At 41.0% G+C, this 22573-nt stretch overlaps 1 protein-coding gene and 1 pseudogene across 3 annotated transcripts in view; both read right to left on the bottom strand.

Annotated features, from left to right (window-relative positions):
- Positions 1–888: 888 nt before the first annotated feature.
- The window catches only part of PXN (paxillin), an 85083-nt gene continuing 63398 nt past the window's right edge, over positions 889–22573 (bottom strand). For 2 of the 3 annotated variants that reach the window (XM_077461448.1, XM_077461447.1), the window contains exons 7-16: positions 14120–14836; positions 13590–13853; positions 12513–12983; positions 12175–12252; positions 11826–11948; positions 11539–11709; positions 11281–11454; positions 11116–11197; positions 9993–10141; positions 889–4095 (exon numbers count right to left, since the gene is read on the bottom strand). In XM_077461448.1, the coding sequence (XP_077317574.1) occupies positions 3829–4095; positions 9993–10141; positions 11116–11197; positions 11281–11454; positions 11539–11709; positions 11826–11948; positions 12175–12252; positions 12513–12983; positions 13590–13853; positions 14120–14836 (2496 nt within the window). In that variant the 3' untranslated portion in view covers positions 889–3828. The remainder of the gene's footprint in view (positions 4096–9992; positions 10142–11115; positions 11198–11280; positions 11455–11538; positions 11710–11825; positions 11949–12174; positions 12253–12512; positions 12984–13589; positions 13854–14119; positions 14837–22573) is intronic. The other variant, XM_077461449.1, reaches the window with a different exon arrangement.
- LOC143940264 (receptor expression-enhancing protein 6 pseudogene) lies at positions 15558–16740 on the bottom strand (annotated as a pseudogene).

A 22573-nucleotide genomic window follows, 5' to 3' on the forward strand; every position in this document is an offset into this window, starting at 1 on the left:
ACAGATTACATTCAGTGAAAAACACAAATTTGGAACAATCCAAAGTTATGTTACTAAAAAGCCATGTAAACGTCAAGCTTCCAGATTCCATTCCCTTCTACAATCAGACCCTCCCTTTTGATTAGAAGTGTGGCCTCCCTAATAGAAGTCCAAGGGTGGGATCCAGCACAATTTGCAGTATAAAAAAAATCTTGCAGTTAAAATTCAGCAGCTTACAGTATATTTTTGTGTCCACTAATGATCGACAGTCTGTTTTCAATAAAGGTTAAGGATGTGTTCAGTTTATGTAGCCCATGTTCGTGACCGGTTTAAAGAATACGTAAACTGAATCATATCTTCTATTGGACTAAATATGTTAAACGTAAAATTCAAAAAAGTTTTAAATCTTCAATTCTGCAGGTTCTGTTACACTTCAACAGTTTCCAAATGCTTCTACATTGTCACATACCACTGGGGGAATCTACAAAATGGTAATGCCAACACCTAGTACACAGGCATGATCCACTATTGTCACCATCAGGAATCACACAATGAGCAATAATGTGTAGCTGAAGCACAGAATATCATTAGCAAAAAAAAAAAAAAAAAGGGATGAAAACAAATTCCACACATAATGGCAAGTGTTTGACACACAGGACTTCAGCAAATAGAATGTGTGCCGCTTACTTTTAAGATCATTAGGAGTCCATGGAAGCCAGGCTGTTCTGTTTCTCTAATACTGAAACATCCTAAGATTCTTTTGTTTGTAAATCTGAGCTGCGAAGGAGTATTGGACACATACACAGCACTTATTTTTCTGAATTTGCATTTTTTTTATTCAGTTGGAACACAAACAGAAATTAGAATGCTTCTTCAACAGGGAAAAAGAAATAAACACACACAAACCAACAAAATTGAAATGTTTATTGTCAATGTCACAGAAGCAAAAAGTTACATAAAGCAATGTGGGGAAAACCGCGAAAACAAGTAAAAACTTTGATGGTTTTGCAGAGGAGTTGTTGTGGATCAAATAACTTTCAACTTCCAAAGAGGAGGCACCTTTTTTTTTATAGTCTACAAAACAACTGCAATGTGCAGTAAAGCAAGTTCACTCCACACACCGCAGCTCAATCAATACAGTAAATGCATCTGCAAATGTGACAAGACACCTTTAGAAGAGCTGAACTCCCAGAGACAGCAGTCTAGGTTGGGCTTGTTCATTGCAGAACAATTAAAATGTGTCCTTAAGAGTTTAGAAAACTGTGAGGTAACAAAATATATATATTAAAAAAAAAAAAAAAAAAAAAAAAAGTAGAAATGAAGGTGCTGTTCCAGAAGTCACACAGAAATCCAAAGCACCCTATTTCACAATTCATTCTAAATGTAGGGGGCTGATTTCTAAATACTGAAGAAAAAAAAAAAAAAAAAGTGATGTTGCCACCAGATATCAAGTTTTGAAAATGTCATAATTGGCACTGGAAAAACAAAAAAGGGGATCAGATTTGTTACCAGTAGCAGCACCCTTTACCTGTGGTCACCTTATAAGAATGCTAGCCTATGCGAACGTGACTTGGGGAAATGTCCAAATTTAACATATTGATTAGTGACCAGAACAAGAAAAAAAAAAACTTTATTTTCTGTCAGTCAATTTATAACAAACATATCAATTTGAGTGCGTGTAAAGTACAGAAATACAAAAATAAATTCAACAGAAATCTTCTGTATTGGGCAAGATTTCTCCCCATGTATTCATCAAATATGTATTAAGACATGCTAAAAAAAGTCCAAGCAAATGTCCCCCCCCCCCCAAGGTTAGGAAGTACTTGGGAAGAGTGGTGCTTTTGGGGGATATCTAGCTTTTTTTATGTATCTATGACAGTGGCACAGGAAAGGAGGAGAAGAGTTTTCACTGGAACATGTAGCCATAAAAAGCAATCATAATATGGCAGATGTTATGACAAATGCACATTTTTATTAAAAAGTGGTTTGTAGCAGTCTGTCTCCACTGGAGAAATTTCCCATCAATTACTGTCCTGACAGAATAGTGCAGGGAAGGCCTTTCAAGCAGGACCCAGACTACAAATAAAACCTCGACAGTGGTTGTGTTTACTCTCACTCTGTCCAAAACTACAAGCTTTAGAGCTGAACTCCAGGCACAAAAAAACATTCATCCAAATATATTCATCATAGTTGCAAAAGGTTAAAAATTCACTTGTGTGCATCAAATGCCTTTGGAAATCCAAACATTACCTTGTAAAATGAATGACATCATGCCTATGCAGAGAACAGAGCTGTGGGAGGGACCCAACAACTTTACTCGCTACAGGCTGTCTGAAGAAAATTTAGGCGAGTGGGATACAGGGTTGGGAGCAGCAGTGACTGGTCTTATAAAAGGAGAATCCAGCACAGAAGCTAAAGTACAGGAGTTAATTCATTCTACACAAAGGATAGCAAGATTCATAAAAGAACAGGCTGGATTTCTGCTTTATGCAAGGTGTGTGTCTCTCAATACTTAACATTTTACATTCACGTGAAAAGTCCATGGATATTAAACTGCAAACAAAAACAAATACATAGGATTTCCCCAGCACATTCCAGAATTTTTTCAGATAAAAGGCATGTTGGCCAGTCACTAGTCCAGGGTCATCTTTGGCATTTCAATCACATTTTTAATATTAGCACTGCATGCCCACAAATATAATTATTTTGAAATGTTTAGGCAATGCTAAACTTCTAGATTCAGGTGTATAAAATTGAGCAATACATGTAGAATTGCAGATTGCCCTAAAAAATTTACCAGGGCCATCCATTACAAAAATGTGGTATGCTTCTCTAAATCAGACAAAAAAAAATGATATATATATATATATATAAAACTATAAACTTTGCATGATTTATATTTTAAATTTGGCATTTGCTACTCATACTTGATTAAAGATTCTTTCTTGATTGTATTTCAACACTGCTTTTAAATTAACATGTATCCAAAGTTGTTAATATAGTCAATTCACTCTAAAAATACTGAATGTTAATAGCCAGGTTTAGTCAAAGCAAAAAAAAAATCCCAATGGATATTCTTTGATATAGGCATAATATATATATATATGTATACTTTATTCAAAAAACTGATTTTATTTTGTAAAAACGTATTTCATGGATAGGAGAGCTCAATTTTAATGAGAAAAGAGTGTCATTAAGAGTTAAAAAAAAATAAAAAAAAATGGGTGAGTGAGCTTACTCCCCTAATAAGGCGACAAGTTACCAGTAACTGTCAGTAGAAAAAGTTATTGCTGCAATTCCCAGACCAGGCCTTTTCTAGCACAGCTTAATCAATAGTATTAAAGCTGCCAGATTCAGTAACAAGAATGGGATAGTTCCATTCCAAAATCATTTTAATTTAAAGGGAACCTACAGCAGATTCCTCTCTATTTCATTACAAAATCACTCACACGCACTCTATTGCACGCATGCAACCCCTAATCTGCTGCATAGAAGATTGTCTCTCTCTTTCTAAAGTGCCGCGCCACCCACAGCACAAAGTAAACATGCCATGTAGTTCTGTGATATACAAACCCAAGAAAATGGGAATTCGTTACTACTCATCAGGAGCAGGCATTTGTGAAACAAGAGGGGAAAGAGGGTGCTTCCTGAAGTAAGGAAAGATGAAGTGCCTGACACCCAGAAATCAGCACCTTATAAGAAAATAAAGTGGAAGTGAAAGGAGTATGAAATCCCACTCTCTACCTTCTATGCTCCATTCCTTTCGGTATCCAGCTAATAACCACCTGAGCTGCCCACAAGAGCTGCTCTTACCCTCATGAACAAAATGTTTGGACACAGTACAGAACTCTAACAGAAGAGCTTGACAAAGCAGTTCTGGCAGTATGGCTTGTCATTCTGCTCCTTGAAGGTTCCTTTGTTAAGCTGTTTAAGGCAAAAGGCACAGACAAAGTGCTCGGGATGGAACTTCTTCCCCATAGCGGTGATACAACGGCCAGTGATGGGCTTTTGGCAGCCAGAACACAGCGATCCACGGCGTTCGTGATAATGAACCTCACAGTAGGGCTGCCCGTCATGTTCAAAGAAACTCCCATTGACAAATGGAGTAAAGCATTCCTGGAAACAAATCACATGATTTATTTAGCTATAAAAACAATTTATGGCAGAAGAGGCAGGAAAGAAAATAAAGAAGTATTTTGATGTACTCGTAAACTCCACATCTTGGAGTACAGTACAAAACACAAATTCATTCACAGACTGAGTTAGGTGCTGCTACCTTCAGGTGATTGGACAAGCTTAGCTGGGTCTGCCCACTAGTGACCCCCATCTAAATCTGCCCACTCCAGGATGCTCCAGTTTTTTGTTTTTTTTCTTCTTGCTAACACAGAGCTGCAGCCCAAAAAACAAAATTTACAGGACAAAGGAATGAATTCATAGACCACTGGATGTCTCCAAGTAATAATTTAGGGGATGTCAACAATACAGATAAAACAGCAACAAGCTCATAGGAACACAGGTGGAAATGGGACAAAACAAAAAGGTTAAAGCAAAAGCACCATGCTGATGGAGGAAAAAAAAAAAAAGCTGAAACGCAACAGGCATCTTTGGGAGAAAGGAAAATATAATTTAGGTGGCGACTCTGCTCAAAGTGCAGACTATGTGCTGTAGATCTCCCAGAACCTAATCTCAATGGGAGCATGGAAGGGGGTGCAACGATCACCCATACAGGTGGGAGTAGAGGGAAGAACCTCAAAGGAGACCCATCTAGCTAGGAATGACAAGGAAAGAGGGACATGGCTGATCCCTATCCCTTAAGGCACAAGTGTCGTAAAAATTGTGGCCCTCCCACCTCTCCTGCAGCTGCGGCAACCCCTTCATCTCCTCCCTTAACCTTATCTCCGCAGTTGGCAGCAGCAGAGAGGATAGAATTCCTCCACCAGATCCTGTGCCTCTCTGTGCAGCCACGCAGTTTCAAGGGACATCAAGAAACTTTACAGAAGGAAGGAGAATTTTAAACTCCATGCTACCACCTATTCCCAAGTGGAAGAGAAGTTCAAGGTAAAAAAAAAAAAAAAAAATAATAATAAAAATAAAAAACTACTACTGCTCATTGTAAAAGGTGAAATGAATTTTACAAGGATCCTGCAAAAGAATCATCCCTTTTTTTGGAAAGATAGAGCTCCGGACAGTCACAAGGTCTTTCAGGAATCCCAGCAGGTGACAAGAGTCACTTGCAGTAGAAGGTTGAACAAGGAGTGCAAAGTTTCAAGAGCTAGAGAGAGGCTGTAAACTGTTGACCAGACTTTGATGCCTAAGGCAGGGCAAAAGTATATATAGAATGAGGGACGAGTAGGGAATACATGAAGTCCCTTAAGACTACTACAGAGCAGGAGGAATTAACCCGCCTGAATGGGGATATAAAGGGGGACATCCAACGCAACAATGGAATATGCCAACGTAGGGAATGTTTGGATAGTAAAGATACCAGGAAATTGCCCCTGGCTGATGGGAATCCATAGACTAAAGGGCATGGCTTGGCAAGGTAGGAAAAATGCCAAAGCTGCTATTGACCATAGTGGGGAGGAGGAAGGGGAACCACCCAATAGACCCTAGGAACAGTGGTATTGCAACCCTTTCCAAAATAATTTGGCAAGAAGTTGCCCTGCAGCAAAGTCAAGACTTAGGAAGGGGAGGAAGCCTAGATACCTTAGCCTCAAACAAGCAAGTTGGCTAACGGCAGCTGTGGATGGGGTAGGAAAGGGTGTGTTGGGACAAGGGCGAAGCCAACGAGGGACATACCAATCGCAAAACAGGATATTAGAGGCTCTAAATTGTGTAACTAATCTCCTCAGGTAGAGGGGATGAGGAACTGGTAATCCGAGAGTAATAAACTACCTACCCCCCGTGCGATCTAAAAAGGAGAGTCCACATAAGAGAAAAAAATAAAATAAAAAATCAGGAGTCTGGAAATACTTTGTACTTGGACAAAAAACTTCAGTAAAAAACACTCTCAAAAAGAATGTAGGCATAGCCTTTAGGGAGTATGGAGAGCGGCAGCTATCAAGTAATGAATGACGGAATTATTGTGGAGGCCTATACACACAAACTCCTAAGAAATCTCCAGGAAATCCCAGGGGTTGAGGAAGAACCCCAAAAGATATGGTGAAGGGGGATAGCCAATCTATTGAATAAGAGAAGGTTTACAGGGATAAGTGGAACCCAAGAAGAGAACAACCCGCTTTTCTAAAAATGAAAGAAATTCACCGATAGAGCTTTAGACGCAGAAGCACAGGAATCTTGCTATGTCCCAGCCAAGGTAGCCATTGTTTGGACAAGTGCTAAGGTGACAACGCTTGACTATAGGGCAGTACCTGCTAGCTCAGTTTGTAGAGGAGTCTCGAAATGTCAATTCACTGAACCTTTAAAGAGAAATGTACCCTCGATAGAGATAGTAGATTCAGCATTCAGTGCAAGAATGGCCAAGTCCACAGTAGGGATGGACCATTTTCTCAAAATCCAATAGATATAAAAAGCCTCCAAATTATCAAAGATGGCCCCAGGCAGAAACAACACTTGCTGCATCACGTTAAGGTAGGAAATTAGTCTTCAAAGGGAGGTGTTAATCACAGTAGCAAAAAAACTGGAGATGCACAGAGCAGGCAGAGGTAACAGCATATAACCCATGGTCTATGGATTCCTGTGTGCTGTACTATAAGGCACCTAAGAACAGTTTGGTCTGTCCAAAAAGCAGAAACATATTCAACAGCACTGCATTAGAATACGGCCAATGTTGTTAGCATAGGCAACACTGACATTCTTCTAGAAGCATATATACACCAATTCTGGGTCAGGATGAAAATCAAATGGTACAGAAGTAAAGTGTTTGGGATAAAAGTTGTAAGCTTTCCATTACATTTAACACAAACCTGTGCTCAGATTAAAAAATGTAACCTGCCATTGCTGATCTCTCGCTCTAAAAATACTCATTGTCACGTTTATCAAATGCATTGAACTCCAATTCACTAACCCAGAATTAGCATGCAGATCAGGGGATCAGACTTCATTTTCTTTACAATTGTTCTATGTCAATAACCCAGAATATTGAAGTAGAAGGCACCTTGCGTTTGTAGCAGCAACGCTTCCCTATATTTTTCTCTCACTTTAGACTTCCTTTAAAAAGCCAAAGACCTTTAATAAGAACAGAAATGCAGTCTTGTTAAATGTCAGTGCTATCTTGTACGATTAACATGGTATGATTAACAAGCCAGCTCTGAGGTGCACTATATTGTCAAAAGTAATGGGACACCTACCTATGCATGCATACATAAACTTTAATCGCATCCCAGTCTTAGTCCGCAGGGTTCAATATTGAATTGGCCCACCCTTTGCAGATATACCAGCTTCAACTGTTCTGGGAAGGCTGTCCATAAGGTTTAGGAGTGTCTCTATGGGAAGGTTTGACCATTATTCCAGAAAAGCATTTGCGAGGTCAGGCACTGGACGAGAAGGCCTAGCTCGCAGTCTTCGCTCCAATTCATCCCAAAGGTGTTCTATAGGGTTGAGTTCAGGACTCTCTCTGCAGTGCACAAAGCAAGGTCCTTTAAAGATATGGATAAGCGAGTTTGGGGTGGAGGAACTTAACTGGCCTGCACAGTCGTGACCTCAACCCGATAGAACACCTTTGGGATGAATCAGAGCAGAGATTGCGAGCCAGTCCTTCTCATCCACATCAGTATCTGACCTTACAAATGCACTTCTGGAAGAATAGTCAACCATTCCCATAGACACACTCCTAAACCTTGTGGATGGCCTTTCCAGAAGAATTGAAGCTGTTATAGCTGCAAAGGGTTGGCCAACTCAATATTGAACCCTACGGACTAAGACTAGGATGCCATTAAAGTTCATGTGCGTGTAAAGGCAGGCATCCCAATGCTTTTGGTAACATACCTGTATATTTATCATAAAAGATCAGTTTGGGGTTACCAGGCATACAGATATCCTTCATGGCAGGCCCCTTTAATGCCCTGTTGCTTTTCAGACGTCACTGAACTAAACTTTCAACTAAAATATGGGTGCAATAAAAAAAAAAAAAAAAAAAAAAAAAAAAAAAAACTTTGGTCTACACTTAGTAGCACGTTTATTAAGCAGTGAATCAATTGCTGTTCAATCTTCCTGGTGCATGTATTTTTAAAAGCGAATAATATAATATATATATATATATATATATATATAATGCATTTCATGGTTTTCTACTCTGGCGCCCGTAAGGCATAGCACCCGTGATCAGCAGATTCCTGGATCCTGCAAAGTCTCAGTACACTGTCTGCCCCTACCTCCGATACAGGCAGGCAGTTACTGAATGGCAGGAAGAATAAATGGACTACAAAAGCGCTCACCAGCACCCTCGCAGTTCATTGAGAACTACAAGCCATCGGTTTCTGTGGCCAACAGTACTTCTAGTTCATTTACAGAACTCTATGAATGAATGGTGCGGCCGTGTGGAGATAACAGCCATGCTGTCACAGGAAGGCAGCGGGGAGCAGTGACAGGAGCTGGCACATGTTACATGTTCTACCTGTATTTAGGGTGGAACGTGTCACATGTTTCAAAAGGTGAACTCTTTTCAGGGGGTTCCAGCTCCCACTTCCTCCCGGTGCACCGGAAAGGAGATCGCCTCTCCCCCTTCCCAATTGGCAATCATCTGGGACACGTCACAGGTCCCAGATGATTGCCCGGCCAGTCATGGCGCACGCATGCACAGTGGGTACCTACACTTACATTGCCGGCGCCACAGAGAGGAGGGGGGAGAGGAGCAGGGCTTTGTTCCCCCACATCGCTGGACAGGTAAGTGTCAGATTATTAAAAGTCAGCAGCTGCAGTATTTGTAGCTGCTGACTTAATTTTTATTTTATTTATTTTTTAAGCAGAACTCCGCTTTAAGTATGTAAAGGAGTGCCAGGTAAAAACAGATGGTAAGCTGACCATGTATTCTGCTGCCATGTTTATTACAGAAGGGATATAAGCTAACCACAAAATAATTTCTAACCAGTCCAGTTGATTGGATGTTGCTACCTCCTCATCCTCAATGATGAAGGTAATTTCATGTTTATGAGCAACTCCGCTCCTTTGTAAAAACACTAGTTTGCAGCTCACTGAAATCTTCTAAGTGCCAATTTCAAACCAACTTAAAGTGGATGTAAACCCGATTCATGAAATTTGAGCTGGGCGTATATCTGCCGTTTTCTTATCTCTCTTCAAAGCAATATGTCCTGTAGATGTCTCCTCAGTTCTCCTGTTATCAGCCTGATAACTCCTGAGAAATTTTGTGTTGGGGAGGTTGCTATAACTAGAGAGCCCTGAACAATTCAACAAATAGAGCTGAAAGTCTACATATGAGAGGATGCAAGTGCCTCATATCAGCTGTCTTGGTTGTATGCCCAGACTTCACTGCAGTGCTAATCAGGAAGAAAAAATCCCCTAACACCATGTGCACTTTCTAAGAGTGTATAAAGATGAAGACAGCAGATATACACGTAAATCCTATGTAGGAAGATTTATTTCATCCCTGTGTATCATATGAGGCTGTTCACTTCACTGGGTATATGTGAGGGTTTACATCCACTTTAAATCTAGGTTCACACCTATGTGCTATGACAACACGTGTTTTTTTTTTTTTTTTTTATGCATTGCAATAAGGCAGCCCAGTTACTGCACCAAAATCATACCACAGTAGTGCATGATTACATTTTTTTAATTCAGTACACCATAATGCATGGCAATTCATTACTATGCCCTGTGGTGCACTGTGCGCCCACTGGAGAGCCATTAGGAATAAATGGCACTGCAGAGCATCAGCAAGAAAACATGTTCCTGCAGTGTACTTATGTGAATGGAGCCTTAGTCTCCTATGTGGTTCAGGCCTAAATCACAGCTAATTGGCAGCTGCTGCACTTTACAGACAAAAATACTGTGGCTATTGCAAGTGCTGGCAGAGGAGCAGCAAAGGTTCTTACCCTGCAAACAAAGCACTCCGGGTGCCACAAAGTGTTCAGAGCAGATATATAATTCTCCAAGATGGCATGGGTGCATCCACCACATTTGGGGGCAAACATGTCAAAGTAATCCTTACGACAATAGGCTTTACCATCCCTCTCATGGAAGCCTGTGAAATGGAGATATATGTTAGAACAAAAACAAGCATTGTGCATTATTTTATACATTAACACTTTAACTTCTTCCCATCCCGCGTAGTCAAATGAAAACCGCAAGGTGGCTCTCATCCTGGATGGCAGTCATATGACGGCCTCGGCTTCCCGGCCACTAGGGGGTGTGTGCCGCCTGCCGCGTCACTCAGGAGCCAATGCGCGTGCCTGGCAGCTGCGAAGTCCACCAGGCACCCACGATTGCCGGTCACAGAGCAGGGACGTGGATCTGTGCGTGTAAACACACAGATCCACGTCCTGTCAGGGGAGAGGAGACCAATTGTGTGTTCCCAGTACAGAGGAACATCGTTCGTTCACCTTCCCCAGTCAGTCCCCCCCCCCAGCTAGAATCACTCCCTAGGTAACACATTCAAGCCCCTTATCACCCCCTAGTTTTAACCCCTTCCCTGCCAGTGACATTTATACAGTGAACAGTGCTATAAAAATGCACTGATTTTTGTATAAATGATGTGACTGGTCCCAAATTTGTGTCAAAACTCAGATCGCCGTCATTACTAGTAAAAATAATAATAAAAAAAAAAAAGCCATAAATCTATCCCCTATTTTGTAGGTGCTATACCAAAAATATGTAGAATACATATTGGTGATTACCACCAAAATAAAGCTCTATGTGTGTGTGTGTGTGTGTGTGTGTGTGTGTGTGTGTGTGTGTGTGTGTGTGTGTGTGTGTGTGTGTGTGTGTGTGTGGGGGGGGGGGGGGGGGGGAATGATCAAAACATCATATTGGTTACAGTGTTGTATGACCGCGCAATTGTCATTCGAAGTGTGACAGCGCTGAAAATTGGCATGGGCAGGGAGGGGGGTGAAAATGCCTTGTATTGAAGTGGTTAAGAATACACTCAAAGAAATGTACTACAATACTATTTTCACATTGCTTACTGAAAACCACTCCCGGGTTACTGAAGTATATTACCTTCTGGGCCAAAAAATGCTCCGCACTGTGCACAGAAGAAATGTTCAGGATGCCATGTTCTATCTAATGCAGTCACAACTTTCTAATGAGGAAGAGGATAAAATACAATGTAATAAGCCCAACACAGAATAAAACACTATATTCTTTTACAAACAAAGCACTTACATCCAGTATGGGCCCATTACAGTAGAAACAGCGCGGGGAGAATAGATTATGATAGTCTTTTTCACAGTAAGGCTGACCATCTCGCTCAAAGAAGTTGCGTGATCCAATTTCTTCCTGGCAGTGTGTACATACAAAGTGTTCAGGATGCCAGGTCCTTCCCATAGCTGTGACAACCTGTGCACATAAAAAAAATAATCTCAGCGTCAGCTGAAGTTTCACTAATGAACTTTCCTTTCAACACCAATAAACTATACTCACCTGACCAGCAATCGGCTTCTTGCAAGCTCCACAAACACCCTTAGCCACAGTGGCTACTCCAAGTTTGTTAAGGTCAGACTGCAGGCTGCCCAGCATGTTGTCCAGCTGACTGCCTGGCTTTGGAGCACTGGAAGGGGGAGAGCTAGTCACAGACTTTCCTTGAGCCATGAACTGTAAAAAAAAAGGACAAAGTTTCAGTCATAGAATCCTGCTTCTCTTATGCAGTCCCAATTTCAAATTGGATGGACAGGTTGACATTTTAAGTGTGTCACACTCAAAGTATATACCAAAGATGTTTCATTAGCAGTAAGGGATATAGAGGAAGGATTACGATAGTCATAACCATTTATGAAATCCTCATCTTCCTGTGAAGCCCACGAGGGGGAAGGTGGAAGCAAAGGAACCAATGACTAAAGACCAATACAAAAAGAAAAAAAAAAAAGTGATGACTAAGCCACTGTACAGGATGCTACCCAGCATGCAACTTTACACACCAACTAAACACATGCACCATTTATGTTAACTAAAACAGATATGCCAGCTAGTTTTCAACAAATTTACCAAACTGGTTTGCAAAACTGTACTTTTCCATTACACTAAAAAAGGTCAAAGACCTTGCACAGCAAAATAACCTGCCTTATCGGGAGGAGAAGGGTTCAGAGGAGGACGTGAAGGAAAGACTGCCACGTCAGTGGAAGCAAAAGGAGAGATCATCTGAAAGAAGGACCAAATTGGTCTTATTGAAAAAGCCAACTGACCTATGTTCGAGAGAAAACACTGAAAAACCAACACGGACTCAATTTTCCAAAACACAAGACGCACAACCATCACAACATTTTACTAATTTCAGAAAAATCTTGTAACCATCAGATGGCCACAATCAACATATTTACCATGATTAATGTTAACATTTAAATACAACTTGCTTTTTATTATGCCTATAAAATCACAGACAGCAATAAGCAAATTCCTGCCTGAATAGGTGGAAAGAGTGGATGATCATCCGTCTGGCAGGCAACAGAAACGTACGACTTGGGAGCAGGCTGGGTCCTTGAGGGAGCAGATGTGAAGACCCATGGGGCAGGAGGCTCTTCCCGATATGGCATTTGGGGTACTTCCTGCAGTGGTACTACTCTAGACAAATCCTGATAATCATCGCTATATCTTTTCCAAGAAGGTGGTGGCTGAGGAGGTAGTGTACTCAATGCAGGAGGATGCAAAGGAGGGAGAGTGGGGGGTAAAGGAGGTGCAGGAGGAGGAAGAAAAGAGGAGTGTAATGAAGTAGTAGCAGTGGAAGGAGGAACTGGAGTAGAAGGAGGCGGAGGAGGTTGAGCTGGCGATGTAGATTTAGACACAAGTCTGGTTGTCTGCAGTGTGCCAGGTGGAGAAGTAGTGACAGATAATGTCTTTCTCATGAGTTGTGGAGAATCCGGGGGTATAATTATCTAAATAGAAAACAGTGGGATAAATTAGGTCAGAAAAGAAAGAAATAATTAGGGAACATATGCGTTTTAATTTAAATTAAAAAAAAGGAGGTTGATGATGCTGCAAGCATTGCCAAAAGCAACTAACACCACAAACCAACAATCAATTCCAAAACATTCTAGGTAACTTAGCTTGCCCAGTGGAGTTTCAGATATCACAGCCGCATATAGATAAAATATTGTCCCCTATATGGGCTTTTTCCAAAGATTTCGGGAAGTTGCTCTTTAGTGCTGTGACTTTGTCATGATAAATTTCAAAATAATTAACCACAAAAAAATTAAAAGAGGAACTGTTGCACTTCTATGTGCTTATAACAAAAAAAAGAAAAAAAAAACGCATCATCACGCTGAAATGTCACTTGCACATTATATGTGAAAATGGTTGTTTTATGTTAACAGAGTGAAAAGTTTATTTTTTTTCAGAGAAGTGACAGACAGACTGACAAAAAAAAAAAATGCTGGCAGTCAAACATTCAAAAATGTGGCAATTTAGTAACTTTCAACTGGTCCCAAATCTTCAGTGTGTCCATGCAAAGCATTCTTTAGACAGACATGCACTAGATGTACCTTCTCCACCCTTTGTTCTGATGTTCGCACATTTTTAGCAGGCCGAGATGTAATAATTACTCCCTCTGTCAGCCAATTATCTTCTGGGCTCTTGCAAGTTTCCTGCTTATCTATACCAAATCGCCCGTGTAGTTCTTCAATAAGTCGGTCTTGTGAAGGACTCTTGTTATATATAGCCGGTCCAAATTTTCTCCGTGGAGAAAGGTCCCGAGACATTGGATGCACATTAGGCGACTCTTTTGTTCTTTTGATCACAGACTGTATCTGAACATTAAATACAGTGTTACTGGACAGCAGCACACATGTGCCTAACAAAACGCCCAAGTTTAAACTATAAGAGCACACTACACAACGAGAGGTACCAAACGTCCTTATTAGACTTTATTGTTATAAAAACTGTAGTAGATACTACAAACATTCCAGGATGTGTTAGGAGGTCATCAGTTTGTTCAAGCTGAATTTTCATGCACCTACGGAAAAGACACTTCAAACATGCAAATTATGCCATGCACAGACAACTCCATGCTTGCCTGGCGCGAGGCTGAGATTCGTTCCTGTACTGAAGTCTCTGGAAATGCAACTTGGGAAGATTCCTGAGCCCAAGAAGGCTCCATGGGTGCTGCTTCAGGCTGAACCCCAAATGTTGTATGCTGCTGAAAAACTCCATTGGGGACAATATTACCAGCCAAATCACCACAAGACAGCAAAAAAGTGTTGTCATTCACTAGTTCAGTACCTGCACCCCTCACTGGGTCGTCAGTTTTTTCTGGGGTTACATTTTGTTGGTATGGTAGTTGTGATAAATCACTTTCTCTATCAACAGTTACTTGTTCATGCGATTTTATAATCTTAGACCTGTCTGTTCCAAGAAGTGGATCAGTAACTCCATCAGGCTGAACAGCACTCATTGATTTTGTATATTCTTGATGAACATCAATCTCCTTAACTTGAGGCTTTTTGAAAAAGCTTGGAAGATAAATGTCTGTTCTCAGACTGTATGCACTGAAAGGGCTACATGCTGGCAGATCCTTGCTGGCATCATCCATCTCTAAACCATGACTTTGTAGGATAGTTTCTTTCCTGGAAGAGGGCGATGAAACAGAGCTTTCCTCCTCCTCAATGTGCAGGAGAACACCGGGACTGCTAGGCGTGAGAGTCTCACACCCACTCTCTGGCCATGTGTGCAATGAAGTTGGTGGAAGGCTACTACAAAGCTCAGAAATGGGCTCAGAAACAGCATGACATGTCTGCATTAGAGGTAGAAAGGGGGGGAAAAAAAAGAAAAGAAAAGTGAAACTAAAAGCAGTTATAGGGAGAAATGGCAATGAAAGCATGTAATAAAAACTAGGTCAACACCCACTTAGTAGAAATTATTCAGGTGTGCAGAGATTTTTATGAGATTTTATTCATGAACGAAACATAACTCACAGGATGTGGGCAATGCCTGAACTGAGCTACAGGAGTGTAGGACAGATGCTTCTAGTAACACAAGAAACTTTCTGCAGGGTATGTGGGAAAGAAAGTGAGGTACAACTGGAGGGAAGGTGACATTTTTAGAATATAAAAGAAAAAAAAAAAAACTGAAAGAATTTTAAAATGAAGACCTTGCATCTAAGGTCTAACTGGACGGACAAAAAAAAAAAAGTCCACATCACCTGGGCAGTTACAAGGCTCCAGTTACATGGCTCCAATAATGACCCTCTTATCCTGCAGTCCAAAAGACAAGACCTGACACATGACCATAGTTAAGTGGAGAGATAGAGATGGATTTTTTTATTTTTAAATTGTGATCACCATTTACATATGCGTGAGGGACGAAGGTTTTTAATTCAAATTTTTACAATGTACCTTTATTTTTATTTTTTTTACAAGAAACACATTTTATTATTTTACCAATTCACAGTACAGTGAAATAGTGCTTCAAGAAATGCACCATTTGTATTTATATAAATTGAACAGAATATAGTGTTTAAGCTGATGATCTCTTTAGAGAGAGTTTATTTGGGCGAGACAATCAACTAAGCAGCCTAAAGTTTCTGTACCACCAGATGAAAAAGTTGCTATTAGCACTGAACTGCTTGCCACAAGATTCCCAGATAGATTTTTTTTTTATTTTTTTAAATGGGAACTCTTATTGAAACACTTGCCAAAGCAATGGCTACTACAAAACTTAGGGGAGGAAATGCTTTTTGCAGACCTTTATCAAGCAGCTTTACATTTCTAGACCGTTCAATTACTACTCAACTAAGAGCTGGTTAGAGGTAACTTCTAGTAATAAATAAATAAAACTGCTTCTCAGTGAATATTCAAAGTGACAGATGTATCCTAGCAACAAACCATTCAAGTATAGTACATCCCATGTACAGGACTTTCGCACCATAACTCCTGTGTTCTATCAAATTAGAATTTAAGTGGTACATTCCAGTATGCAAACAAATAGAGAATACGGAGAAGTAAAACAGATATTTAAGCAGAATGAAAGATAAATCAGTCTTTAAATTGAAGAATGCTTTCCATAGCCTCAATGGTGCTGGTCATTTGCTCTTTTCTGTTTCCAGTGAGTGGATTACTGCTCCTTTGATTGCGTGTCTGGTCACATTTTCTGCTGTGTTTAAAGCCTGACCACTCAAGTCGCTCACTACACTATCTACAGTCCGATGGTGCTTTAGGAAGAATGGTAGAATGAAGCGACTATAAAGAATCTGAGATCCATTCCATGAGAAAGGAGCCATACACCACAGCAAGAATGCACACTTTCCCAGGTAATAAAACGGAAACCAGAAAAGAAAAATATCCGAGAAAAATTCCACTACGCTGAACACGCCATAAACCACCCAGTACGTCAGCCATATTGTGTCATCTTTTTTGTCGGCGCTTTCAATGGCCTTAACTGAAGTGTAAGCAGGATACACAAAGCCAATCAAATTGCAGACCAGAGAAGCCCCATAGCCAAATACCAGGTACAAGCCCAGAGAGCAGAGGGAGCCGGTAGCCAGGTAATTCTTCTTGATGCCGGTCTTGTCCTCCACCTTCCCCAGCATGCGGGACACGAAGTTGTCGCCATTAACGTAGTTGTTGAACCGTTCCCGGAGAGAAGCCATTGCGGAACGTTCCCCACTCCTCACCCCGGACATAAATATGTACCTTTATTTTTAAATAATTTTTATTGCCATCACAAGGGATGAACATCATCCCTTGTGATAGCATGGGCCATGACTGATCCTCTTTACGGAGAGATCTGGGCTCCAAAGCAGATCAAACCAAAATTCACAAGCCAGCGACAGCTCGTCAACAAAAATTTATACCAGAAATTACAAAATACTTTGTTTAGCCCACTGTGGGACACAAACATCCTGTTCAACACCTGGAAAATGTTTTAGTCAGGCCGAGTAGTGCGAGTCATTCATAGGCATCTTTATACTCCTATTCACACAAAGCTTCCTCTGATTGGCTGTTGTGGGTGGATGATGTAACAATCCCTGCCTCAGCCAATCAAAGGAAGCATTCTCTGAACAAACACTTCCTTTGGCTGAGGTGGAAAGCGGGGCTGTTGACGTCATGATCCCCGCCTCAGCCAGGGGAAGTGTCAGTTTCCTCTGACTTCTCTGTATTCAGAGAATACAAAGCTGCCAATGAATGGCTTAGCCCAACTCAATTTTGTTCCAAATGTGGAACAGGATGTTCTCATCCCACAGACCGAACACTAGGCTGTATACTGTATGTAGCTGAGGCTACATGTGGTTTATACAGCGTGCCCAGCAGCCTGACCTGTTAGTGTAGGAAATTGTTTGGGTCAGCTTGGCCCAAATAAACTAGTTAAAAAGAATGTAAAGCTGGAGGTGAGTTTTAATGTCCTGCAAAAGGACAAAGAGGTCTGAATAGGCTTTTAAGAACTAATAGAAGTACTATTTAAAGTGGTTGTAAACCCTTACAACACACATTTTGCTACAGGTAAGCCTATAATAAGGCTTAACTGTAGCTACCCTGGATATCTCCTAAACTTAAATGGTTTAGAGATATCCCCTTTTTTTGCATGTGCCGACGTCAGCGGTGTCAGCCACTGGAGCGGTGTACGAGGATGGCTGCAGGGGCTTCAATCTCTGGTAAGTAATTCATAATGAGCTAGTATACTATGCATACGAGCTCATTATGCCTTTGTCTTGCAGGTTTTTTGTTTTTTTTGTCCTAGGGTTTACAACCACTTTAAAATTGTTGTAAGCCCAGATAAAATAAAACTGAACATTTTACCTAAATCAGCAATGCAGTACAACTCATTTGTGCAGTCGGAAAAGGATACAATCCTCCCCCGTTTGCTACCGGCAAAAATCTGACATGCAGAAAATGTGTTGACACGCCCCCTTTTCTTTGACTGATTCATGCACGAGCATGAGTGAAGGGTTTGTGTCTCCTGTTGCCCCAGCCTGAGTAAAAGAGTTGTTGTAAACGTCATGTATTATTTACCCAATACATGCACCACAATATCGTTTACGTAAAAATGCAAACAGCTGTATTCTCTATATTCTCATCTCTAAGCCTATCACAGCTCTCTGGATATCTCCGGTCCATAGGTGGTGCAGTTGTGAAATCACTGGTCCCATCTCCCAGCTGTACAACCCACCTCCCCTGCAGTGAATGACGTCTAGCATCTGCGGTGCCAAGCTGGCACTAGTGTGTGGGCATACAGCTGAATTTGGGGCCAGTGATGTCATGACTGCAGCTCCTGAGCTCCGTTCCATAGGCACGCCCATGGACCTGAGATTTGCAGAGAGCTGTGACAGGCTTACAGATGAGAATACAAAGGTAATACAGCGGTTTGGAATTTTACATAATCAAAATGTGCATGCAAGTTACATATATGAGGTTTACAACCACTTTAAAGTATTAATGGAAAAAATGAAGTCTATAAAATTTACGTACAGTCACTTTAAAATGGTTACAAATTATAGAGAAAAAACTCCTGCTGTTCAGAAAAGGGGTTAAATGAGAAAAAAAATAAAAAGGGGGAGGGATTTGATTTATGAATAATATAAATTGTGGGGGGGGGGGGGGTGTCCTTAGTCCCCTAAGGAAGGCAAGGAAAGGAAACCTGGGTTGTCAGGAATGGATGGAACTTTTTAAAACACAGTTTTATATACTGGTTTGTAAGCATAATAAGTTGATATATTTTTCTGGGTATAATATGGTTTGCACTATTGCACTCGTTTCCACCTGGACATTTGGTACACAAGGGGACAAACGCTGCACTCTACCAAACAACTGGTAATCATATCAAACAATGGTTTGCATTGCATGGTGTGTAAAAGCAGCTGGTGCGACTGGTATTTTTTGGGTTTTCATTTTTAAAATGGTTCACTGTATCTCCAAGGGTGAAGACATTTCTGTTCTCATCTGTCTATTCCTGAATAGTGTAAAAGTTTCTTATTGTATAATACAACATACAGTATGTTTATACAGTGCCTTGCGAAAGTATTCACCCCCCTTGAACGTTTCAACCTTTTGCCACATTTCAGGCTTCAAACATAAAGATATAAAATTTAAATTTTTTGTGAAGAATCACCAACAAGTGGGACACAATTGTGAAGTGGAACGAAATCTATTGGATATTTTAAACTTTAGTAAATAAAAAAACTGAAAAGTGGTGCGTGCAAAATTATTCGGCCCCTTTACTTTCAGTGCAGCAAACTCACTCCAGAAGTTCAGCGAGGATCTCTGAATGATCCAATGTTGTCCTAAATGACTGATGGTGATAAATAGAATCCACCTGTGTGTAATCAAGTCTCTGTATAAATGCACCTGCTCTGTGATAGTCTCAGGGTTCTGTTGAAAGCGCAGAGAGCATCATGAAGACCAAGGAACACACCAGGCAGGTCCATAATACTGTTGTGGAGAAGTTTAAAGCCGGATTTGGATACAAAAAGATTTCCCAAGCTTTAAACATTCCAAGGAGCACTGTGCAAGTGATCATTTTGAAATGGAAGGAATATCAGACCACTGCAAATCTATCAAGACCTGGCCATCCCTCTAAACTTTCAGCTCAGACAAGGAGAAGACTGATCAGAGATGCAGCCAAGAGGCCCATGATCACTCTGGATGAACTGCAGAGAACTACAGCTGAGGTGGGAGAGTCTGTCCATAGGACAATGATCAGTCGTACACTGCACAAATCTGGCCTTTATAGAAGAGTGGCAAGAAGAAAGCCATTTCTCAAAGATATCCATAAAAAGTCTCGTCTAAAGTTTGCCACAAGCCACCTGGGAGACACACCAAACATGTGAAAGAAGGTGCTCTGGTCAGATGAAACCAAAATCAAACTTTTTGCCCACAATGCAAAACGATATGTTTGGCGTAAAAGCAACACAGCTCATCACCCTCAACACACCATCCCCACTGTCAAACATGGTGGTGGCAGCATCATGGTTTGGGCCTGCTTTTCTTCAGCAGGGACAGGGAAGATGGTTAAAATTGAGGGGAAGATGGATGCAGCCAAATACAGGACCATTCTGGATGAAAACCGGTTGGAGTCTGCAAAAGACCTGAAACTGGGACGGAGATTTATCTTCCAACAAGACAACGATCCCAAACATACAGCAAAATCTACAAAGGAATGGTTCACAAATAAAACGTATCCAGGTGTTAGAATGGCCATGTCAAAGTCCAGACCTGAATCCAATCGAGAATCTATGGAAAGAGCTGAAAACTGCTGTTCACAAACGCTCTCCATCCAACCTCACTGAGCTCGAGCTGTTTTGCAAGGAAGAATGGGCAAGAATTTCAGTCTCTTGATGTGCAAAGCTGATAGAGACATACCCCAAGCGACTTGCAGCTGTAATCGCAGCAAAAGGTGGCTCTACAAAGTATTAACGCAAGGGGCCGAATAATTTTGCACGCCCCACTTTTCAGTTTTTTATTTGCTAAAAAAGTTTAAAAAAATGCAATAGATTTCGTTCCACTTCACAATTGTGTCCCACTTGTTGGTGATTCTTCACAAAAAATAAAAATGTTATATCTTTATGTTTGAAGCCTGAAATGTGGCAAAAGGTTGAAAAGTTCAAGGGGGCCGAATACTTTCGCAAGGCACTGTATGTTGTATATGGTATTTGGAAAATCTTTTAGAGGTCAGATAGTTGCTAAGGAAAAATATGATCGAATGACTAAAGTTAATTTTTTCATGTGACAGTTCTGCAAAACCGCTATAGCTGACATGAAAGAAAAATAAATAGGTTTACCACACTTCATGCTGCCAGCATTTTGTTTTTTTATATACCACATTGCAGAAAAATGCAGATTTAAGCCTAATAAATGCCTGTCTGAGATGCTATATTACACAGTATAGTATATTCAGGACAAAACTAATCATTGCAGAATGTAGGATCTGCTCTAAAGTTAGACCCATACAAGATTTACCAATGCTAATTAGTATGAATGCCAGGAAATAAAAAAAAAATTAAAATAAACCTCAGAAGAGAAAAATCTAGAACTAAGATCATGCTTGCTCCAAGAACAAGTGAAAAACAAGATTTTTTTTTTTTTTTTTTTACTTTCATGCAAAATCTTCAGGTGACTAGACACTGTAAAACAATGCCGTAAAGATATCCCCAACATAACCCCTCCAACTCTTAGCAAGTCTCAGTTTAGTAGTAAGCAAAATGGAGCAAATCATAAAAACCCATTTTGTATTGTGCTCCAAGAAAATACACTTTACAGGCAAGTCAAAATTGCCATTTGCAGGATAAAGGAACTCTCTTTTACATGATTGCTATGTCCCAAAGCAATACAAAGGAGGGGTGGACAAGGCAACACACACACACGAAAATGAGCAGAGGACTCAAACTCTGAAAAGCCTGAAACACCATGTGCCCAAAAGTTGCAGAGACCCAAACATGGTAAAACTAAAAACATGCAAACAGAAAACCAGGTGGTAGCTTTAGACCAGGGTTCCATAAAACCCTAGAATTCCTCCAAAGGTTGCAAGGGGTTCACTGAATAATGAGCAATTTATGACTAAGTTCCCACTGACACCACTGATCTTCCCATTGACAACCAAACGAATGTATCAATCTAGTAGATCATGATGTTGTATAGCTAGTATTTTTTAGCAGGGGATCAGAGCAGGACAAAGAAAAAATGTCCCGATTAAGGTGGAAGCACAAAACCACCTTGGGAGAGGAAAGACAATGAGCCGCCTCAATACAATCCTATTCCCTATCCTAAACACGAAGAGCTCTTTACATAAGGCCGTTAATCCAGGAACTCATCTTGCAGAGTAGAGGTCGACCGATATATCGGCTGATATTTGCCGTTTTTTAAATAATCGGCATCGGCCGATTTGTGCTGATAAAAAGCCGATTTAGAACTACAGCAGGACTTTGAAATGACTTCTGTAAGAAGTCAGTCTAAGTTGACTGAGTCATCATAGCAACACTTTCCTCCACTCTGGGCAGGCTGCCAAGAAAATAACTAAATGATACAATGTTTACACTTGAATGAATGAAGTCATCTCTGTGTGTAGAAGTTCTCAGTTTAACCATTTAAAGACTAAGGCCCCTTTCACACTGACGTCCCGTTCAGGCCCGCCTGTCAGTTTTTCAGGCGGACCTGAACGGGTGCTCCATAGAGCTCTATGGAGCGTCGGATGTCAGCGGTGACATGTCCGCTGACATCCGACCCGCTCCGATCCGAAAAAGTGTGACGGAGGAAAAAGCTATTTTTCCATCCGTCTGTGGATCGGATCGGATGACGACGGGCACTGCGGTCCGTCGTCATCCGATCTCCCATAGGGGAGAGCGGCGCTGTGACAGGTCCGTCCCTGCGCAGTGTGCAGAGACGGAGCTGTCATCTCCCTGCTCAGCGGGGATCGGCGGAGTGATCCCCGCTGAGCAAACGGACAACCACGGGGCGGATCAGAACTGATCCGCCCCGTGTGAAAGGACCCTAAATCTTTTCTGACACTTGTTGCTTACAAGTAAAAATCCTGTATTTTCTGC

The sequence above is a fragment of the Lithobates pipiens genome, unplaced genomic scaffold, assembly GCF_037356315.1.
Source record: "Lithobates pipiens isolate NorthernLeopardFrog02 unplaced genomic scaffold, aLitPip1_a1.2 Scaffold_3, whole genome shotgun sequence".
In the NCBI taxonomy this organism is placed as follows: Eukaryota; Metazoa; Chordata; class Amphibia; order Anura; family Ranidae; genus Lithobates; species Lithobates pipiens.